The sequence below is a fragment of the Chelonia mydas genome, chromosome 20 (assembly GCF_015237465.2).
Source record: "Chelonia mydas isolate rCheMyd1 chromosome 20, rCheMyd1.pri.v2, whole genome shotgun sequence".
Classification (NCBI taxonomy): Eukaryota; Metazoa; Chordata; order Testudines; family Cheloniidae; genus Chelonia; species Chelonia mydas.
In genome coordinates, this window is record NC_051260.2 from 5,262,451 (window position 1) to 5,283,415 (window position 20,965).

Sequence of the window (20,965 nt, forward strand, 5' to 3'; positions counted from 1 at the left end):
TAGGACTTTGAAATCTCAGGCCTGGTCTACACTAGACAAGTCGGCATAACTATGTTCCTCTGTGTAGACAGCGCTAGGTCAATGGAGAGAATTCTCAGGGAGAAGCGGGAGAACCCCTCCCATCAGAGGAGGCAGTGTCTACACTGAACTGCTACTCAGTGCAGCTTTTGCATTTTAAGTGTAGACAGGCCTTCACTCTGACTCTGTGTGGATGGAAGCCAGGGCTGCAGCAGCACCCGTACGCTCCCATCCACCAGATCCCCGAGAAGTTTGGGTTTTGCTTTCCCTGTTCCTCTGCATTGTAGCTTCTGTGAGAGCCGCCACACAGGGGACTGAACCAGGGACGCCAGCGCTAAAAGCAGGAGCCACTGCAGCGTGAGCTGAAGAGTTGTGACTCCCTGCCGAGCGCTGTGGAGCAGAGACTGGGTGTGACTTGCAACACACTTCAGGGGGTTACACCTCCACAGTTATCTGCTGCCCTCATATATTACAAATTCAAGGACCTTCCTCCACTCTCCAGGATTTGGAGTTCAGCCCCTTCCTTCCTGTCCCTGCCACTCAGGGCTCTTGCCAGAACCTGCCGCAGAGAGCAGGGGGCAGGACTGGACTTAGTTAATGGAAAACATGAGCAAAGGGAGGAAAAAAACAGGAAAGAGGGGGAAAGAACCCCAATAATCGGCTCAATTCTCCATCACTGTGTGTCTCACCTCATGCCACGCAGGTGGGAAATGAGCAGCAAGGTACCAGCCTACTCACCTGCGCAGCGTTTGCACCCTGGTGTCAAGGGCAGGCCAGCCGCGGGCCAGCACAAATCTCAGCCCCCAGGCTTTATTTTTATTGGCCGAGCAATGGCCCTATTGATTTTGGTGGGAACTGCCACTCACATCAGGCCCACTGAGGGCCCATTTGGTGCTGGAGGCTGGGGAGGCTTTCCTCCCCCCCCATCTCACTTTGCTAGAGGGTTATGCAGCCGGCAGCACCTTGTCAGCCTCGCCCTGCACGTGGGAGTCGCTCACGAGGCTGCTTAGCTGTCCAGGCAGGGGTGGTTGCCTACTGCAGGGGTTTTCAACCATTTTCTGCCCCCCCATACGCTGTAAAAACTTCGCCACAATACCTGGTTTTCTGCATCTAAAAGCCAGGACTGGCATTAGGGGTAGCACACAGGGCAACTGCTTGGGCCCATGGTCCAACACTGGCCCTGCTTTGTGGTCCCCCTGAAACCTACTCCTGGCCCCCCCAGGGAACCACTGGCCTACTGGGCACGCTTGAGGAAGCTTAGGAAGAGGCTGGGGCTCATAGGAACAGACATGCCGGAGTTGCTGTTTTCCTTCAGCTCCTGGAGTCACCTTATTCCAAGCCCCCCAGCCCAATTAAGCCTTTACAGGCTGCAGGTCTGGGTTGGCTGCATCCCGCCATGAGACAGCCTTAAAAGCGAGCGTTCCACTTAAAACCTACCGTCATCTGCCGGCGCGACGGGCCCCAAAAGCCAGGCGTTCCGCGCCGCGCTCAGATCAGTGGGTTCAAAGGGCGGCTGTTGCCAGTGGCGTGCGACCGGTGGCGCTAGCAAATTTGTATTTGATTAGGAATTTCAAATGTTTGCCCCGATCCGGACCCTGGGATTTTTAAACAGGTGCTTGACTCGTGGAGGGGGAGCTAAGGGGCCTGCTACTTCACCTGCAGCCGCTGCCCCGCTGACCATACCTGTACCATTAACAGAATTAATGCAATGCCATGGGCAAAGCTATGGGCCCAGGCAGGCCCCCACCGTTACTGCTCTGTCTGTGGGGCAGGGGGAGGAGCAACAGAAAAGCAGAGACCAGTCGTATCAATCAAATAAACAGGGTCTGGTTGGTGATAATTGGACGTGTTTTATTCACTTAAAAGCTGGGTCAGCCGGTGGCTTTCCCAGGTCACAGCTGATCGGGAGGCCAAAGCCCCAGCTCATTTGGTCAGTAAATGAAATGACATCTGTGATCTCTGTCACATCCCACCCTGGCAGACAGTGTGGCTGCGTCCCCGGCTAGCGGCAGGGCCATATACACAACCCTGCTGGGCCAGCTTCACTCGGGCAGTAGACGCTGACCCATTTAGCATCAGGACGCCGAGATCCCAGCCCCGATGCCGACCCCACTAGGGGGTGTCGTGATGCTGCCCCGTAACCCTCCTTTGTTCTGCCCATTTACTGCCACACCGCAGACCCACGCATGCAAGAGGAAAGACGAACAACTGGGCAAATTTTGATCCTGGGTCTGGTTCCTTTGCTTTTCTCCCCTCTCCTCTGCCTCTCAGCCATCTCTCCAGGCGGCAGCAGCTGACGGAGGTGTTGGGCGTACCAGCCAGTCCAGCCTTGCAGTTGATTTTTTTTTTTTTTTTAAGTGCCAGGAATATTCTCTCACGCAGTCTTTCTGTTTAAGTCCATGTGGCCTGCTGCTTTCAATCAACGCTTAGAAGAGAAGCTGATTTAACCCACACTCAGAGCTGCGTGCTGGTGCCTTCCCGAGGTAGCTGGGAGGTTATATCAGCACGTAACAGCCTTGGCTGAGTGAAGATGCTCTTTTCGCTCGGACAGTGCAGGCCCACGCTTCAAGATCCATAAGTCCCAGGTTCAGTTCCCCCGCCATCCACTAGCACTAGGAAGTCTTTAGTTCTGCCATTCTCGCTTCTCTCCCAAAGAAGAAAACAATCCCTGAGGACAGGAAGTAAGTCAAGAAATAACACAAGAGAAGAGAAGGGGGAAAAAAAAATCTGTACAATGCCCACCATGTTCTGGAGCCTACTGTGAAAGAAATACCACCAGTTGGAGGTATGGTTACTTGAGCTTTGAGCTAGCGCCCGGTCTTTACATCTGTGACGCTGTTTCCGCAGTCCAAGGTATGTCACAGGCCGGAGTAGCCCTGCGGAGATACAGACAATAGTAACAATTCTTTAGATGTTTAAAAATTCAGCCTGGCCGGTATCATTAGTAACCATCTGGAATACGTCATTTTCCACAAGAGCCTCCTGTTTGCTTGGCAGGATTTGGACATGTATTCTTCAGCCACATCTTTATTATAAGTCAGTAGCGACACGTCTAGTTAAGGTTAATCATAGACTATCAGGGTTGGAAGGGACCTCAGGAGGTCATCTAGTCGCACCAAAGCAGGACCAATCCCCAATTTTTGCCCCAGATCCCTAAATGGCCCCCTCAAGGATTGAACTCACAACCCTATAAGAAGTGTTTTCAGTTGCTTATAACTTTGCCAGACTTAAACCTTGTGAGCTGAAATTTCCCATGCTGCTAAGATGAGCCAATGGTTACTTACCCTCACTGTTAAAAAAGTGCCTTATTTCTCGTCTGAATTTGTTTCACTTCAACTTCCAGCCACTGGCTCCTGTTATATAATTGTCTGCTAGATTGAATAGCCAGCTATGGTCAAATTTTGTTCCCCGTGTAGGAACTTCCAGACTGTAATCAATCTCTTTGTTAAGCTAACTAGATTGAGCTCCTTGAGTCTTCACTATAAGGCACGTTTTCTAAACCTTTAAGTATTCTCCTAGCTCATCTCTGAACCAGCTCCAATTTATCCACAGCCGTCTTGAACTGTGGACAGCAGAACTGGACCCAGGATTCCAGCAGCACGCATCAGACTTTGTAATATTTAAAAACCGGACACTCCAGCAGGAGTGCTGGAACCTCCCCCGCCCCACCTCGTCCCCTGGAGGTCCCTCCCCTGCCCCGCCTCTTCCCCCAAGACCCTGCCCCCATTTGCTCCTCTTCCCCCAGCCCCACCTCACTCGCTGCTTTTCCCCTCTCCTCTCCTGGGTCGGGTGGGACTCGCCTGCAGAGCGGAGGCTGGGAGCTGTGGCAGGTAGGAGGTGGCCCCTGCTGAGTAGGGGCTGGCGCGAGTGATGACCTGGCGCCTCCCTGCCCGCAGTAACTGGACTTTGGGTGTCCGGTCAGTAGCTCTGACCGGACACTGTCAGGCTCCCTTTTTGACTGGACTTTCCAGTTGAAAACCAGACATCTGGCCACCCCCTCGCACCAGTGCCAAACATAGAGGTAAAACACCACGACTGTTCCTACTCAAGATTCCCCTGTTTATGCATCCAAGGATTGTATTAGCCAATTGCATCGGGAGCTCATTATCTACCACAACCTCCAAAGCCTTTTCAGAATCACTGCTTCCCGGGAATGAGTCCCCCATCCTGTAACTATGGCCAAGAGTCTTTGTTCCCAGAGGGATACGTTTACATGTAGTCCTATTATAATGCACGTTGTTTGCTTGCATTCAGCTTAGCAAGCGATCCAACTCGCTCTGTATCAGTAACCTGTCCCCTTCACTGTTAACCACTCCCCCCAGTGTGTGTGTCATCTGCAGACATCATCAGTGATGCTTTTCTGTTTTCTTCCACGACATTGGTAAAAATGTGACACAGGTTAGGGCCAAGACTCGATCCCTGCGGGACGCCACTAGACATAGACCCAGCTGATGATGATGATTCCCTGTTTATAGCTACATTTGCAGACCGATCAATCACCCAGGGTTTAAACCATTTAATGTGGGCTGTGTTCATTTTATAGCATTCTAGTTTTCTTAATCAAAATGTCATACAGTACCAACTCAGACACCTTCCAGGGGTCTAAGTCTGTTACGTCAACAGGATTACTTTCATCAAGCAAACTTGTACCCTCCTCAAAAATATATAGCACATTAGTTTGACAGGATCTATTTTCCATAAACCCATGTTGATGGGCATTAATTATATTACCCTTCTTTAACTCTGTTAATCAAGTCCCATATCAGCCACTCCATTATCTCTGTTTCAGGAACCCCCTGCAACACCCCCCTTCACATCCTCCCACAAGGCCGGGGCTCTATGGGTCCCTCATGACACCGCCAAGCCAGGGGCTCTGTGTGCCCCTTATTCTCCTCTTGCCCCCATGCCAGGGGCTCTGGGTTAATGGGTGTCCCCAATTAACCCTCTATGCCAGGGTCTCTGTGTGCCCCCCATCTCTCCCTCCCCCCTGCCAGGGGCTCTGTGTGCCCCCCCATCTCTCCCTCCCCCGTGCCGGGAGCTCTGTGTGCCCCCCCATCTCTCCCTCCCCCATGCCGGGAGCTCTGTGTGCCCCCCCATCTCTCCCTCCCCCCTGCCAGGGGCTCTGTGTGCCCCCCCATCTCTCCCTCCCCCCTGCCAGGGGCTCTGTGTGCCACCCGTTCCCCCTTTACTCTACACACCAGGCTCTCTGTGAGCCCCCATTAGCACCGCCCCCCTGCCAGAGCTTCTCTGTCCCCCCACCTCGGTGCTGTCCATGCATTTTACCCTGGCTCAAGGCTCAACAACCGCCGCGGTTGTCGCCCCTCCCCCCAGAGCTTACGAATCGGTGCCCCTCAGCCACGCACTCCCCCGGCCGCGCACTGCTCTCGCACGGCGCCTCCTTCTCCGCCCCCCCGTCTCCTCCCGGCCGGGGCACCACCCCTGCCTGCTCCCCCTCCTGCCGGTGCGTGCGGCGGTGCCGGCTCAGGGTGGCGCTCTGGCTGAAGATGCGGCCGCACTGCGGGCAGGCGAAGGGCTTCTCGCCGGTGTGGACGCGGCCGTGGGCGGCCAGGTGGGGGCGCTGGCTGAAGCGCTTGCCGCACTGGGGGCAGGGGTAGGGCCGCTCGCCGGTGTGGGTGCGCTGGTGCAGGATGGCGGCGGAGCTCTTGCCGAAGGCCTTGCCGCAGTCGCCGCAGCGGTAGGGCCGCTCGCCGGTGTGGGTGCGCTGGTGCTTGAGGAGGTTGGAGCTCTGGCTGAAGGCCTTGCCGCAGGCCGGGCAGCGGTAGGGCCGCTCGCCGGTGTGGGTGCGCTGGTGGCGTATCAGGGTGGAGCTCTCCCCGAAGCCTTTGCCGCACTGGGCGCACCGGAAAGGCTTGTGGCCCAGGTGGCCCCGGCGGTGTTTGAGGAGGTTGGAGGTCTGGCTGAAGCTCTGCCCGCACTCGGGGCACTGGTGGGGCCGCTGGCCCCCGTGGGTCTGCCGGTGGGTGCGCAGGTGCTGGCTCTGGGAGAAGCTCTTCCCGCACTGGGTGCAGAGGAAGGGACGCTCGCCCGTGTGGACCCGCTGGTGGGCCAGGAGGTGCTGGCTCTGGGCGAAGGCCTTGCCGCATTCAACGCACCGGTAGGGCTTCTGACCCAGGTGGGCACGACGGTGACGCAGCAAATTCGAGCTCAGGCTGAAGGTTTTCCCGCAGTCGGCACAGGCGCTGGGACGCCGGGATGCCAGTGGGTCTAGGAGATCCCGCTCAGTGGGGTTTTCCCCAGCCCCACACAAGCTCTGCTGGGAGATGTCCCCTCCAGGTCTCCTGGTGGTGACATCTTGGAGATCCCGCTCTGTGGAGTTTTCCCCGACCCCTGGTGCGGTGGTGGAGGCATGGTGATCCTGCTCCACAGGGTTTCCCCCTGCCCCAGGCTGGATCTGCTGCGAGACGTCCCCTCCAGTTCTCTCTGCTTTCCCAGTGCCTTCCCGCTGCGGGGTCTCCTCTTCAGTTTGGCTCAGGATCTGGTGATCTGCTGGAATGAAAAGGAGAATTCAGACATGGCTACAGTGCTCTTTAAAGTACTGACATGGTCCCTGATACTACAGTCCCTCTCCCCCACTCCTGATGACCCCAGGATAACTTCCTCACCCCACTCTACCTAAGGTATTTACTATGGTCCCCATCACCTCTGTATCTGAGCACCTCACACTCTTTAATGCATTTATCCTCACAACCCGCGGCGAGGCAGGGCAGTGCTATTACCTACATTGTACAGATGGGGAAACTGAGGCACAGAAACTAAGGGTATATCTACGTGGCAATAAAAGACCCACGGCACAGCTGTGGCTGCCAGGGTCAGCTGACTCGGGCTTGCGGGGCTCAGGCTATGGGGCTAAAAACTGCAGTGTAGATGGTCAGACTTGGGCTGGTTGAAGCCCGACTCTGAATCCCCACAAGGGGGTTGGATCTCGGCGCTCAGACTCCAGCCTGAGTCCAAACATCTACACTACAATGTTTAGCCCTGCAGCCTGAGCCCAGTGAGCCTGAGTCAATTGACCCAGGCTCTGAGACTTGGTGGCATGGATTGTTTATTGCCGTGTAGACCTATCCCAAGGGTGCATTTACACTGCAATGTAAACTTGGGCTCAGACTTAGGCTTGCGCCCAACCCCCACTTCCATCTACACACAACTCTGTCTGACTCAGGCCTGGACCCCAGGACCCCATTGGAGGATGGGTTTGAGCCTGTGGGTCCAGCTGGGACTCGGGCTCAAACTCCATCGTTTTGCAGTGAGGACGCAGCTAGACCCTGGGCCCCCTAGACTCAGAGCCTGAGTCAGCCAATCCTATCCCACAATCCCACGGGCCGGCGTTCTTTGACCTTGCTATCCCAAGAGTAGCCAATCGACTCCCAGGAAATGGAAGCAATCCCCCAGTTCAAACAGAGCAGCTCGGCGTTTAACCGTTCCATTTTATTCTGACCCGTGAGCTGCAAATGCCGTGAACCACCTCCTGCGTTTGCACTAGCCACCAAGCAGAAGAAAATCCTTTGCCAAGCCTGCAGCTCCCAGGAGCACAGCCAGATTTTGGAAAATCTCTGGTGCGAGGCGAGCAAACCGTTCGGTTTTAGTACGAGCACCGGGAATGCCCAGGCCTACCAGGAAATAACGAAGAACGGAGTCACTGGACCGGAGACCGCTGCCTTTCTCTGCTAGATTAAAGAGACCTTCAGTATCCAGTATTTTCTCCCTGGGATGGTACTTTGTACACTGTAATCAAGTCACGTCTGGATGTTCTGTTTGTTAAGTTAAACAGACCCACCTCTGTCAGTCTCTCACAGTAAGGCATTTTATCCAGCCCCCAAATCATTTTTGTGACTCTCCTCTGCACCCTCTCCAGTTGTTCAAAGTTTGTTTAAAATGTGGACACCAGTGCTGGATGCAGTCTTCCAGTACCAGTCTCAGCAATGCCATATACCCAGGTAAAATCACCTCCCTACCTTCTCCCTACTCCAATTTTTCCAGCCCTCAAATCACTGTTACTTGTGAACTTCATGCAAATACTCAGACAAGCATTCACTATTCACAGTGGGTGAAATTCACTGCAGTGCAGAGGCTCACTCATGACCCATTGAACTACTAGGGCTGAAGGGGGAATTAAGTAGTCCATAGACCCAGTGCTGGCCCCCTGGCCTGGCCTGGCCTGGCCCCCTGGCCTTCACCGGATTTTACCACTGTGCAACTGGTCACCAAAATCAAATGGTATCATTTCTGTTCTCTGATTGGATGACGTAACCTTCATTATTGATGTCCACAAAGATTCATAGATTTCAAGGCCAGAAGGGCCCATTGTGATGATCTCTGACTCCGTATGACACATGAAACTAAGTGTCTCGCACCACAAAACTAATCTTAAAAAGAAAAGGAGGACTTGCGGCACCTTAGAGACTAACAAATTTATTTGAGCATAAGCTTTCGTGAGCTACAGTTCTCCTTTTCTTTTTGCGGATACAGACTAACACGGCTGCTACTCTGAAAACTAATCTTGTTTCTTAGTTAAACCACACACACACACACACACACACACACAAAAATGATTGTAGATCAAGCCTAATAGCCACTTGGGATCCTCCAGAAACAATTCAAACACTCCCCCTCATTCTAGTTCTGATTATTCATTACCTTTGCAGGCACCTCTTGGATTCAGCCATTTGCTGGCGTCCCGGAGAATTGAGACACAGGGTTCTTCCATGCGAGAGATGGTGTCAGGATTAGGAACACACCACCTGCAAAAGAAGGGTGGGAGGTAACAGGAGGTGCTGTGACTTGTTAAACATCCTCAGAGCAGTGGCTTATTTATCTATTGGAGGCAGAGCTGGCTGACAAAATGGATTGTTTGGCTCTCTGGCAAATTCCAAAAAAATTAAAAAGAAAAGATGCTCAGTTTTTGTTGAACACTTTTTGCAAAATTTTTGACAAATTGAAAACACAATCACTGCAGGTTGAACAAAGCAGGTTTGTTTTTCTTTCAAACATTTTTTAATGGTTTGGATGGTTTGAATAAAATTCAGGAAAATGTTGATAAATTGAAACCCTTTGTTTCGAAAATGTCAAAAGGAAATGTTTTGATTTTTTTCTGAATTTTTTTAGAGGGTTTTTTTTTTGACACAAACAATTTGGCGAAATCGACACAAAATTGTGAAAAGTTTTGGTGTCGCCAATTCTGCATGTTTCACCAGAAATTGGCTGAAAAAATCACCCAAATCTACCAGAAGGCTCTAAGCGCCCTAATAAAATTAACTGTATAATAAAAACAGTTACATTAAAACCTCACCAGTGTTCGAATAATCAACTCTACAGAACCTGGGCCAGCCAGCCACCTTCCCCCTTTGTCATCCAGATCTATCCATTGGCTCTCAGCCTTTACTATACTGCAACCCCACCTTACCACCGCCACCATCTAGCCATAGAGGATGGTCATGGGTCTCTCTGTTCTGATTGCGTCCCTTCTGGGGTTGAGCACACCTGCTGCTCCATAAGGAGCAGTCAGTCCATGAGCAGTTGCTCCAGCGTGCATGTAGCCCTAATGACAGCGTATGACGTGTTTGGCTCTGTGAATGGTCCATAGAGGATAACTACCTGCTATTAATAACAAGTAGCAGAGTTAGGCCTTCAGCTTGAGTGACTGCAGTTCAGTCCTATGATGCGCAGGATCAGGTGTTCAAATCCTGCTAATAAGCAAGGAGAGGAGTTGCTATAACAACACATTTGCCATGGCTGCTTTTTGCATGTCTGGGAGGCTCGTGGCTGGGTCCCAGGAGTCCTGAGTTCCACTCCCAGACCTGCTACCAAACTGCTGTGCATGACCTTAGGCAAGTCACTAAGTTCCCCCACTCGTGCCTCAGTTTCCCTCCCACCCTTTGCCTGTCTTGTCTATTTAGGAGGTGCTCTCTTTGGGACCAGGAGTGTCTCCCGCTCTGGGCAGCGCCCGGTACCACAGGTCCCCGAGCGCAGGGCGCTGTTGTAATACACAATCATTTCTGCTTACATCCTTTTTCACCAGTTTCTGCAGCACCTTCCACCGGAGCATCTCAAAGCGTTTACCAGCCCTGCCCCACTGATCCCACACCACCCTGCAGTGTGAGGGCGGCGTGACCATCCCTGCGTTGCTGACAGGGAAACCGAGGCACGGAAAGACTGGCTGGAGGGAACGACAGGGCTGAAGGCTGCATCACCCCCTCACCGTGTTATTTCTGCTTCAGACAGCTGGACCTCCTCCTTCCTCCTTGCCCCAGCTGCCACCCAGGGCCTGATCCCGTTTCTCCTCTGGCTGCTTGCTCCAGGCAGCAGCCGTCCTCTCCTCTTCCTTTGCTTTTCCCCTCCCCTAGGGCGGCCTCCCCCAGCATCGGATCCTCTCCGCCCCACTCACCGCTCCTGCTGGGGGGTTGCTTGAGTCTCTTGGGCTCCCCGGGCAGAGCGGCGTCCCCGCTGGAGCTGGGGGATCCAGGCAGCGGGGGCTGCCCAGCAGCAGAGATCAGACACCGCCAGGATTCAGGCAACAGGAAGGTCCTTGCTGCATTAAATCCCCCCTCCCGCCCCGCACCGGGAGAGCTGGAGGATCTCTATGGGTTTAAGCCTTTAAAAGGGTGAAAACGCTTCTAGGGGCAAACTGACCACCCCATGCAGTGGCCAGTGCGCCTGTCCCACCCTTCTGCACCTAACCCCTGGAGCAGGTGGGGGAATTGGGTGAAATACAGTGGCCAGACTGGATGATCTAATGGTCCCTGCTAGCTTCAAGCTACGAAATGGATCCGTGGGGGGAAGGAGGTCAGAGTCCGTGCCCGCCTCCCAGCCCAGTCGCCTGTTTCTCTTTGCCAGGCCGAAACTTTAAAAGCATGGGAACGGGAAGTTAAAGGGAAAGGCCTTCGAGTGCAGCAAAGGAGATTTAGGCTAAATATTAGGAAAAACTGTCTGAGGAGAAGCGGCGATTTTGGAACTCTTATTACTCTCCTTCCGGCAACATATTTTTTCAGGAAGCCCCACTGTGAAAAACCCAAATAGTGTTACATTTTTTGTACCCACCACCTTTCCTTTATTGGCATTTTGAGGGGATTTTTATGGCATTATCAGCTCCTGCAGTTTTGTCCCAGGCATCATGATATTTGGTGGTTTTCTTAAAGCCCAAGCTTCTGGAGTCCTGTTATTATGGGAGACTCTCAGCTTTTTTTTTTTTTTTTAAAGGTACATTTCTAGTCCTGAGGATTGCAGAGAAGAGCTGGGAAACAGGATGCCAAAAGGAGGCAAATAAAAGAACCTCCAAATAATCATAGAATCGTAGAATATCCAGGTTGGAAGGGACCTCAAGAGGTCATCTAGTCCAACCCCCTGCTCAAAGCAGGACCAATTCCCAATTTTTGCCCCAGACCCCTAAATGGCCCCCTCAAGGATTGAACTCACAACCATGGGTTTAGTAGGCCAATGCTCAAACCACTGAGCATAATGGTTTAATGTCATGATTTTTCAGGCCTGAACCATGATTTTTGAACCCGGGGATTTGGCCAGTGCGGATTTCACAAAACAAAGGTTTATCCTGTGCTTAAAGTGACCTGAAAAAAGGGTGGGGAGGTCTAGCAGGACCAACGAGAATCTGACTGGTCAGACAGTGCTTAAAGCGTGCCCCTCAATTACCTGGTTTGGGGTCTGTGACCCCCTGGCAAACCCTCCCCTACCCGCACACATACCTTAACCACTGTGTTTAACGCTCCTGTGAAGCAGAACCCTCTACTTCAAGCTTGAAAGGAAGGATGGTGTAGTGGTTAGAGCAGTAGCTTAGGCCTGGGAAGACCTGCAATCAATTCCCCACTCTGCCATAGACTTCCTGTGTGGCCTTGAGCGAGTCCCTTAGCCTCTCCATGGCTCCATTTCCCCATCTGTAAAACAGCAACAATAGCCATGCATTCCAGAAGGGGTGGGAAGATCATTGCCGATTGTGCCCAGATACTACGCTGATGGGGGCTAGACCAGTACCTGAGTTAGAAACTGATCTCACAAGCCCTTACGCATGTGCTTAACTTTGTGAAAATGAGTCGCTCTCTTAAATTTGACCACAGTTAGGCAGCTGGTTTGCTGAGCGGTGTTGTCTCCTTGCATTCCGTCATCTGGTGTCTCTCGTCTTATATGTAGATGGGCAGAGACCATCTTTTTGTTCTGTGTTTGTACAGCGCCTTGCACAGTGGCATCCTGGTCCACGACTGGGCCTTCTATGCACTACCATAATACACCTAATAAATAATGTATAGTGCCCAGCATAATGTGGCCCTGGTTCCTAACCAAGACTCCTAAGTGCTGCCATAATACACCTAATACAAGTGCAGTGGGGTCCTGGCCTGTGACTGGGGCTCCTCCACACTATGGTAATACAAATGATAAAAAAGAACAAATCAATAAAAACAAGTTCTTTGCAGGTTGAGGGCCTTAACTATCCTACTGCTACCACCTGCCCCATAATATATTTCCAGAGTAAAGTGTTTAAAGCATTATTTTATTTGCACATGGAAGTTCTTCGGTCAGATTTAGAGCCATTGTTTAAAAAAGCCGTAGTGTTTTGGGTGGGGTCGGTTTTTTTCTGGTGGTTTTCCTCCACCCCTGCCCCACCTTCGCTAAATCTTCCCCAAGACATTCACCCTTGGGCCAAGGCCTGCCCTGGCAAATGTCAGCCCAAGGTGTGTGCAAATTCTGAGCAACCGGAATAGGGAGTTTCAGTGGCAACAGGCAGGAGTTTTAACGTTGGGGGTTGCTTCATGATCCAGCCCCGATGCGAGCTGCCCTGGAGCCGCTGCCGCGCTGAGATTTCATGCGCCACCTTAGGGGAGCCCCATACCCGATTGATCCCACAGTAAATAGTCAATGCCCCCCACCAGTGCCTTCAGGGCTCTAACCCTGGAGCGGGCAGGTCTGCCAGCTCCCAGCGATCACAGCCGGGGGGATTGGATAACGGAGGGACCTTCCTGTTCCCAGCCACTCATTTAATCCTGCTCTCTGAGCCTAGCAGCTGGGAGCTCCTGGAGCCCCATCGGAGACACCCCGAATCAGTTGCTTTCCCCAGCTGGAGCGGTGAGTTGGGAAGGTGCAAGGAGCGGCAGCCCCCGGGGAGGGGCAGAAACCAACAACGGAGGTGAGGCAGGGCTGGGATTAGAGTGAAGGGGGGGCAGAGCCTGGCGCGTTGCTGGGGATGGAGAGAGGGGGCGATCCGGGCAGCGGGGGCGGCCTGCGGCTGCTGGAGAGCCACCCGCTGAGCGCGTGGGAATCCAGGCCAGCTGGGGTTGAGAGCAGTGGGTGGCTGGTGTCACCTGGGACCAGCCAGGCCCAGCCGCACCTTCCTGCGGATGATTCATCGCCGCGTTGTTCTCCGTGGTGCCTTCCAAACCGTGCAATCAGTTACTGCAGGCGGAAGAAATTATGTGGCCTTATAAAACTCAGAGTGATTATTAAACGCGTTGCGGTAACGCCCAGCGGGCCCAACTGAGAGCAGGGCTGGGTGGGCGCTGCCTGGGCAGCCCCTGCCCCAAAGAGCCCCCCGCCTAAACAGACCAAGGGTGGAGGGGAAATCGAGGCACGGGAGGGGAGGGTAGCTTGCCCAAGGTCAAGCAGGAGGTCAGTGGCAGGGAGGGGAATAGAGCCTGTATCTCCAGGGCCTTGGATGCTGATTGCGTGTGGGTGCAAAACTCTGGCTGAGTGCCTCTTGTAAGGGACCTGTAAAGGGCTTAAATATATGGGCTTCTTTATTGGTAGCCTGAGGAACAGCAGGATTGCATTCTCAGCTCTGCCATTGGCCTGCTGCATGGCCTTGGGCAACTCACTTCATTGCTCTGTGCCTCAGTTTCCCCACCTGTCCATGGGGATTCTCTCTTTTGTAGAGTGCTTTGAAATCTGCTGATGTAATGTGCAAAGTATTCTTATGGTAAGGGTATGGGGTAACCAGAGTGCTGTGTTCCTCTGAAAATCTGGCTCTTAGAGTTGGTGCCGATCTGCCTTGAAAATGAGTTTGACGTTCAGAAGGAACCATTCACAGGTGTGGCATTGAGCTGGCTGAGTGTTTTTTGTTTTTGGTTTTTTTTTCATCAAAACTTTTTTTTAAAAAAAAAAAACTTTTTAGGACTGACATGTAAATTTATACTGCCAAAAAGTGAATTTTGGTCAGACATTTCTGGTTCTTCATTGTGAAAGAGGAGAGAAAGGAAGGAAAACAAAAAACCAGGAATTGACTATTTTTTGGTCAAAATATTTGGATTTTGAAAACTAAATTCCCTTTCCTACAACCAGATTTCCCCCCCCCCCCCCCCAAAAAAAAAAAGTATACTTTTTTTTTTTTAACCAAAAAGATTGTTGGAAAGTTTGGAGACTAAAACCAGAAATATTAGAAATTTCCTGCCAGAACCTTTTCCTACCTCATCTAGTTCTGAGTCTGCTTGAGCCTAACTTTAAAGCCTGAACCGAGAACGTTAAGTTATTTTTAGAACCGAACTGACCCAAACCCGATACTTCCCCCAAAACTTATGTCAGCACTGCTGCCGCCCCATCCCTGGGGTTAGGCCTGTGGGAGCGTCCCGTTCCTTGTGCCCGCCATCTGTCTGCAGCCAGCTCTGGGGGGTAGTCAGCATGCTCCCCCTGCAGTGCCCTCAGAGCTCAGGGAGGTGGTGTTGGCCATCAGGAGTAGGGTACGCTGCCCCTGCCGTGTTAACCCCACCAGCAGAATGAGGTTGACCTGACCCCAAGAGGGTAGGGGTTTTTTTTTTTTTAGAGACATCCTGAACCTGACACTGTCCCCATCGGGTTTGGGTCAGGCTGCAGTCAGGATCTGCGTTTGACTCCATCCTGAGACCATGAGAGCTGCAGGTAACAACATGGCAACACTGAACCCTTCCCCGTCATTTCTGTATCAAGCCCACAAATCCTGGATCTTCTCATGTTGTGTGCCTCAGAAAACCACTGCCGTTATGGCCCAAGTGAAAATTTCTGCCCCAAAGTGCTAATGCTTCCAAAAATAAATAACTAAGGAGTACTTTCTTTTTTCCTAGTGGGAAAAGTACCTTATCGTCCCTTCTCATCCTCTTCACAAATGCCTGAACTGGCTTTGCTAAACCGTTCCTAAAAAAAATTAATTGGACCTGGATGATTTCAGCTTAAAGGTCGGAGCAACTGGAAAATGGTGATTATCATGCAAACACACAAGCCTGGTCTACACAGGTTTTGTACCAATACAATTATGTCTGTCTATTTAAGGTACTTATCTGGTTCCCATTACTCTAGTGTCTGAGCAATATAATTATACCAATAGCATCCCAAGTGTGAATGCAGTTACAGGGGTATGGAACGGCTGCCATATGAGAAGAGATTAATAAGACTTTGCACTCGCATACAATCAGGATCCCAGGCAATGGAGATACAGCCTCTATTTTCCCTCCCTGCCACTGACAGAGATTAATAAGACGGGGGCTTTTCAGCTGGGAAAAGAGATGACTAAGGGGGGATATGATAGAGGGCTATAAAATCATGATTGGTGTGGAGAAAGTAAATAAGGAAGTGTTATTTACTCATAACACGAGAACTAGGGATCACCAAATGAAATTAATAGGCAGCAGGCTTAAAACAAACAAAAGGAAGTGTTTTTTCACACAATGCACAGTCAACCTGTGGAACTCCTTGCCAGAGGATGTTTTGAAGGCCAAGACTATAACCAGGTTCAAAAAAGAACTAGATAAGTTCATGGAGGATAGGTCCATCGATGGCTATTAGCCAGAATGGGCAGGGATGGTGTCCCTAGCCTCTGTTTGCCAGAAGCTGGGAATGGGTGACAGGGGATGGATCACTTGATTACCTGTTCTGTTCATTCCCTCTGGGGCACCTGGCACTGGCCACTGTCAGAAGACAGAATACTGGGCTAGTGGGCCATTGGTCTGACCCAGTATGGCCGTTCTTATACAGGTATAAAGCCGTCTTATACAGGTATGACGTATTCCCCATCCCACTTGGGAATAGCTGTACTTGTATAACTGCATCCACCCTAGGTAGGCTGTACCTCTTTAATTATACCGGCATAAAGTGGTACATTTTGTGTGTGGACGAGTCAGATTTTCACTCGGCACCAGAGTGAGGAGCCAGTTTTACAAAAGAGCGCAGTGCACACGGCGCTTAACTCTTCTGAAAATCTGATCCTTGTTTAGGAGCATAAAATGAATCTGACCATTTTGAAAATCTGGCCCTTGTAGCTAAAGTCTGGTCTACACTTAAAAGTTATATTGGCAGAGCTGCGAAAGAACCACAGCCCTGACCCACAGCCCTAAACCCCAAAACCCCAAGTGTAGACGCAGCTCTGTCAGCAGAAGGGGACTTCTGTCAGCTACTGTCGTTCGGGGAGGTGGTGTTCCTACACCAGCAGAAAAACTCCTTCTGTCGGGCCTAGTCTACACCTCCAAGTTAGGTCAACCTGGCTAAGTCTCTCAGGGATGTGGGGAAAATTCACGCCGCTGAGAGATGTAGTTAAGCCGACCTAAGCCCTGGTGTAAATACTGCTAGGTGGATTGAAGAGCTCTTCCCTAGAGCTAGCTACTGCCTGTCGAGGAGGTGGATTAACTACAATGATAGGCGAAAACTCTTCCATAGCCGTAGCAAGTGTCTACGCTACAGCAGGACAGCCGCAGCCACGTCGGTGTAGTGCTTGTAATGTAGACACAATCTCAAGTGTAGGCTCCACAGTGTAGCCAGAGCCTAACACAGCCTACGTGCAACCGGATTTTACGGTGGGAGGGGGCTGAGAAGCACTCCCACCGAGAAAGTTGCAACCCAACACCCCAGTTGCTTTCCCTGTCCAAATTGTCTCCGTAGTGATTTCCGGTAAGGGTGTTGGACACCTGACCCCTGGGCCGGGCCAGGTTAGCCTGGTGTAGTTATGCTCATGTGGGTGAGCCGTGTTCAGAATCTCCGCTTTGGTGTTAACCACAAACCTGAAGTTTCTAGCTCTCATGAGTGTGAAGATAAATTTCTGATGTTGAACCACGTGTAACCCAATGTAGTGATGTCTGCAGACAACCGGAAACGTTGGCTCTGAAGAGTGTGAACCTCCCAGCCTCCATTTGTAACATTTGGGTGTTAACGCTGGTGCCTAATGATGACTCATTTAAAATGTCAATGTTAACACTTCATTGCCGAGTATTAGCCCAGATGGGATGTGAAAGGGGGGTGGGGTTAAACCCAATGGGAGGACTGAGATTTGCTGCAGGGAAGAAAGGAGTGAGACAAGGAAAGGAGAGAAGCAAAAGGTAGGAGTAGCAGCAGATTCCCCCCACTGAGGAGTCCTGCATGTGTTAGTAAAACACTGAGCACTTTATAGCGACCGCTGAGTTGGGCCATATCACTATCTTTGTGCAAACGTCCCATGGGTGTCACTCGGAGGTAGATCTGGAGCTTCTGTTCTCCCTGTCTCATGGCACAAAAACAGGGGGACACTTAATAACACGAAAGATGGTTGAATTCAGAACTGAGCAGAAGAAATACTTTTCCCCACATGCCACGTCGTTAGCCTGCAGAACTCATTGCCACAAGAAAGTAGCAAGATGCCAAAAGGACTGGAACATTTCTGTGACTAAGAAGAGTTGACTGTTGAAATTGTGGAAAGGATATTAAACCCAGAGCTTGATTAGAGGCCAGGAGGAGACCTAAAATTGAGGGGCAGATTATCCCACAAACACCTTCCTCTGGGGCATCTGGCACTTGCCAGTGTCTGAGATTAGGACAGTGGGCTAGAGGGTCTGATTCAGCCTGGCAATTCCTAGGTAGCTCTGCTGGGGTTGAGAGGCGGGTGCGTGTATATATATATATATATATATATATAGGGTGACCAGCTAGCTACTGTGAAAAAACAGGACAAGGGGTGGGGGGCAACAGGCGCCTATATAAGAAAATGTCCCAAAAAACAGGACTGTCCTTTTAAAATGGGACATCTGGTCACCCTATTGTGTGTGTGTGTGTCCGTCCGTCCAGTCCCATAAATTAGGGATGAAGATTTGTCAAAGGTGTCAAGAGGACTTGGGGAGTGATGGGTGGGAGCTGGGGAACCTGGGAGTTGGGGGGCGGGGGTGTTGTCGACAGGAGGTTGCTGGGAGTTGGGGGGCAGGAGAGGCGGTGGGTGGGAGTTGGGGGCCAGACAGGGGGGAATTGGGGGAGTTTGGTGACAGTTGGGTGTGTGTGTGTGGGGGGGGGAGTCAGTGTGAGATGGGGGGCGGGAAGCTGGGTCCTTAATGCCCATTTGTGTCTTGAAAAAATCCCCTACTAAATATGGGTTCAGCCTCCTGCACCCTCCCCCTCCCCCCCAGCCCCATAGAGCCTGACCCCTTTCTCTCCCCCCCCCCCCCCGGACCACAGAACGGAGCCTGAACACCCCCCCCCATAGAGCCTGACTTCCCCCCCCTCCCCCCATGGAGCGGAGCCTGACCCCTCCCTCCCCCCCATAGAGCCTGACCTCCCCCTCCCCGGCCGCGGAGCGGAGCCTGACCCCTCCCTCCCCACCATAGAGCCTGACCTCCCCCTCCACCCCCCGCCCCCGGCTGCGGAGCGGAGCCTGACCCCTCCCCCCCCACCATAGAGCCTGACCTCCCCCTCCCCCCCCTCCCGGCCGCGGAGCGGAGCCTGACCCCTCCCCCCCCACCATAGAGCCGCGGCTCCGCCCGCTCCTAGAGCTCTCCAGGAAATGCGGGGGGCGGGGAGCGGGTGGCCGCGCAGGGACCTTCCTGTTCCCAGCAGCCCCCGCACCTGGCTGCGCCCGAGCCCGGGCCGAGCGGTGAGCGGCGGGGGGGGCTGGGCCGGGAACGGGGGCACCAGCGCGGCTGGGGGGCCCCGATCCGGGCAGCCAGCGGGGAGCGATCCGAGCAGGGGGAGGGCAATGGGGGGGGTCCTGATCGGGGTGGGGGTGGGGGCGAGATCCGGGCAGCTGGGGGGTTATGGGGGGGGTCGGTCCTGATCCTGGCACCTGGGGTCGGGGCTCGATTTGCGGGCAGCTGGGGGGGGTGATTGGGGGGGTCCTGATCTTGGCAGCTCGGGTGGGGGGGGGCGAGATCCGGGCAGCTGAGGGGGGGTCCTGATCCTGGGGGCGGGGCGCGATTTGCGGGCAGCTGGGGGGTGATGGGGGGGTCCTGATCCTGGCAGCTCGGGTGGAGGGGCGAGATCCAGGCAGCTGGGGGGGCGATGGGGGGGTGTGTGTCCTGATCTGGGCAGCTGGGTGCCGGGGGGGGGGAGAGATCCATGGCTGCCTGAGCCCAGATGGGACTCGGGGCCCCTGCCCCCTGAGTTTGAGAGCGGTGGGTGGCTAATGTCTGCTGGGACCTGCCAGCTCTCTCCCTCCCTGCCGGGGGATGATTCACCGCCGCTTTGTTCTCCTTTACCAACTTTGCCATCAGTTACCGGAGGGGGAAGAAATTGTTCCGTTGGGCGCACACAACTGTAGGCAGTTGCGACACTCCGGGTGAGCCTTTGGGCTGACAGGCTTCGGAGGAGCAGCCGGGTCAGTCTGTATCCGCAACAAGAACAGGAGGACTTGTGGCACCTTAGAGACCAACACACTTATTAGAGCATAAGCTTTCGTGAGCTACAGCTCACTTCATCGGATGCAGTCTCTAAAAACCAGGCTCCTTTCCTCCCTCAGACCCAGCTGATCTGTCCCAAGTGGCATTGCTCTTTACCAGGATTGTCCCCTCCATCTCCCAGCTGGTAAAGCTGCCAGGAACAGATATTTCAGCCTTAAGGCATCTCCTTACAGTAGGAAGGAACAGGAGGGAGATGTGATCTCAGTTGGGGAGGGGGGTCTCTGAGCACTCCAGCAGTGCAAACCAGATCAACAGCAAACTAAGGCATTAGTTCTGTTTAAAACAAAAATTGTGACTTTGTAAGAATTTTTTTTTTACTTTTTTAATTTTTTTTTTTGAAAGCTTTGAAAACAGGCCCCATTTCCTGAAGGACTGATCCACCCCCACAAACCACTTCCCTTGTAAGAACTTAATATTGGTATCGCAGTAGAACCTCGGATCTGTAGTCACAGATCAGGACCATATTGCACTGGGTGCTGTACAAACAGGGATGGTCCCTGCCCTAGAGACTGTGCTTTGGATTATTTTGTCCCCCCTCCCTCTCCCCGGATTTTCTTTTTTCAGGTTGAATCTTCAGTTTAAAAGAGAACTTGTGTTGGCACAAGAACAAGTGGGGAGAAACTGGCCAGAAATAATTTCTGGCTGGAGATCCGAAGAAGGTTTCTAACCGTCAGAAAAGGGAGGTTCTGGAATTGCCCCTCCATGACTCCTAGCGGGCGGCTAACACCTTAACGAGCTTAAAGCTGGAGATTGATACATTTATGAACAGGATTGTATGACTGGGCTGCCTGCGGGAACAAGGGACTGGCCTCTGTGACTCAGGAGGTCCCTTCCAGTCCTGTGTTCCAAAGAGAAGTGATTAGATCTTACCTTACTAAAAAAGCCTCATGTCATAATATTATCCTTCCCCCCTGGAACAGAGCCGCGGGGGCCTCAAGCTGGACTCCCAAAGACCAAGGTCCTCAAACTCAATAGCTGCTTTGTGGAAGATGTTGACTTCAGTTCTTCGGAGCAGGGAGTTAAAACTCTGGGCTGGATTCTCCCCCCTCCCCAGTTTTCTGTGGCTGTCTCTCTAGAGCAGGGGTCGGCAACCTTTCAGGAGCGGCGGGCCGAGTCTTCATTTATTCACTCTAATTTAAGGTGTCGCGTGCCAGTCATACACTTGAACATTTCTCGATGGTCTCTTTCTATAAGTCTATAATATATAACTAAACTATTGTTGTATGTAAAGTAAATGAGGTTTTTAAGAAGCTTCATTTAAAGTTAAATTAAAATGCAGAGCCCCCCGGACCGGTGGCCAGGACCCGGGCAGTGTGAGTGCCAGTGAAAACCAGCTT

At 52.4% G+C, this 20,965-nt stretch overlaps 2 protein-coding genes across 12 annotated transcripts in view; one reads left to right on the top strand and one right to left on the bottom strand.

The window, feature by feature from the left end:
* The window catches only part of LOC102932959 (zinc finger protein 436), a 35,281-nt gene that overhangs the window by 9,766 nt on the left and 4,550 nt on the right, over positions 1 to 20,965 (top strand). The gene's annotated exons all lie outside the window — the stretch shown is intronic.
* LOC102932057 (zinc finger protein OZF) lies at positions 1,849 to 10,792 on the bottom strand. Of its 11 annotated transcripts, none has more exons than XR_006286763.1 (5): positions 9,435 to 9,602; positions 8,674 to 8,777; positions 5,357 to 6,525; positions 2,761 to 2,894; positions 1,849 to 2,686 (listed from the first exon to the last, which is right to left on the bottom strand). XR_006286763.1 is itself a non-coding variant. In XM_043533096.1 (5 exons), exons 3-5 carry the CDS (start codon positions 8,741 to 8,743, stop codon positions 2,877 to 2,879), a joined length of 1,242 nt encoding a protein of 413 aa, XP_043389031.1. In that variant the 5' UTR covers positions 8,744 to 8,777; positions 9,631 to 9,719; positions 10,421 to 10,792; the 3' UTR covers positions 1,849 to 2,876. The 11 variants fall into 11 exon arrangements, 10 of the variants coding, with proteins under 10 accessions (XP_043389031.1, XP_043389029.1, XP_037740141.1 ...); XM_043533096.1 differs by lacking the exon at positions 9,435 to 9,602 and adding exons at positions 9,631 to 9,719; positions 10,421 to 10,792 and having other exon boundaries at positions 1,849 to 2,894; positions 5,357 to 6,522; positions 8,686 to 8,777; XM_043533094.1 differs by lacking the exon at positions 9,435 to 9,602 and adding exons at positions 9,631 to 9,719; positions 10,421 to 10,792 and having other exon boundaries at positions 1,849 to 2,894; positions 8,686 to 8,777.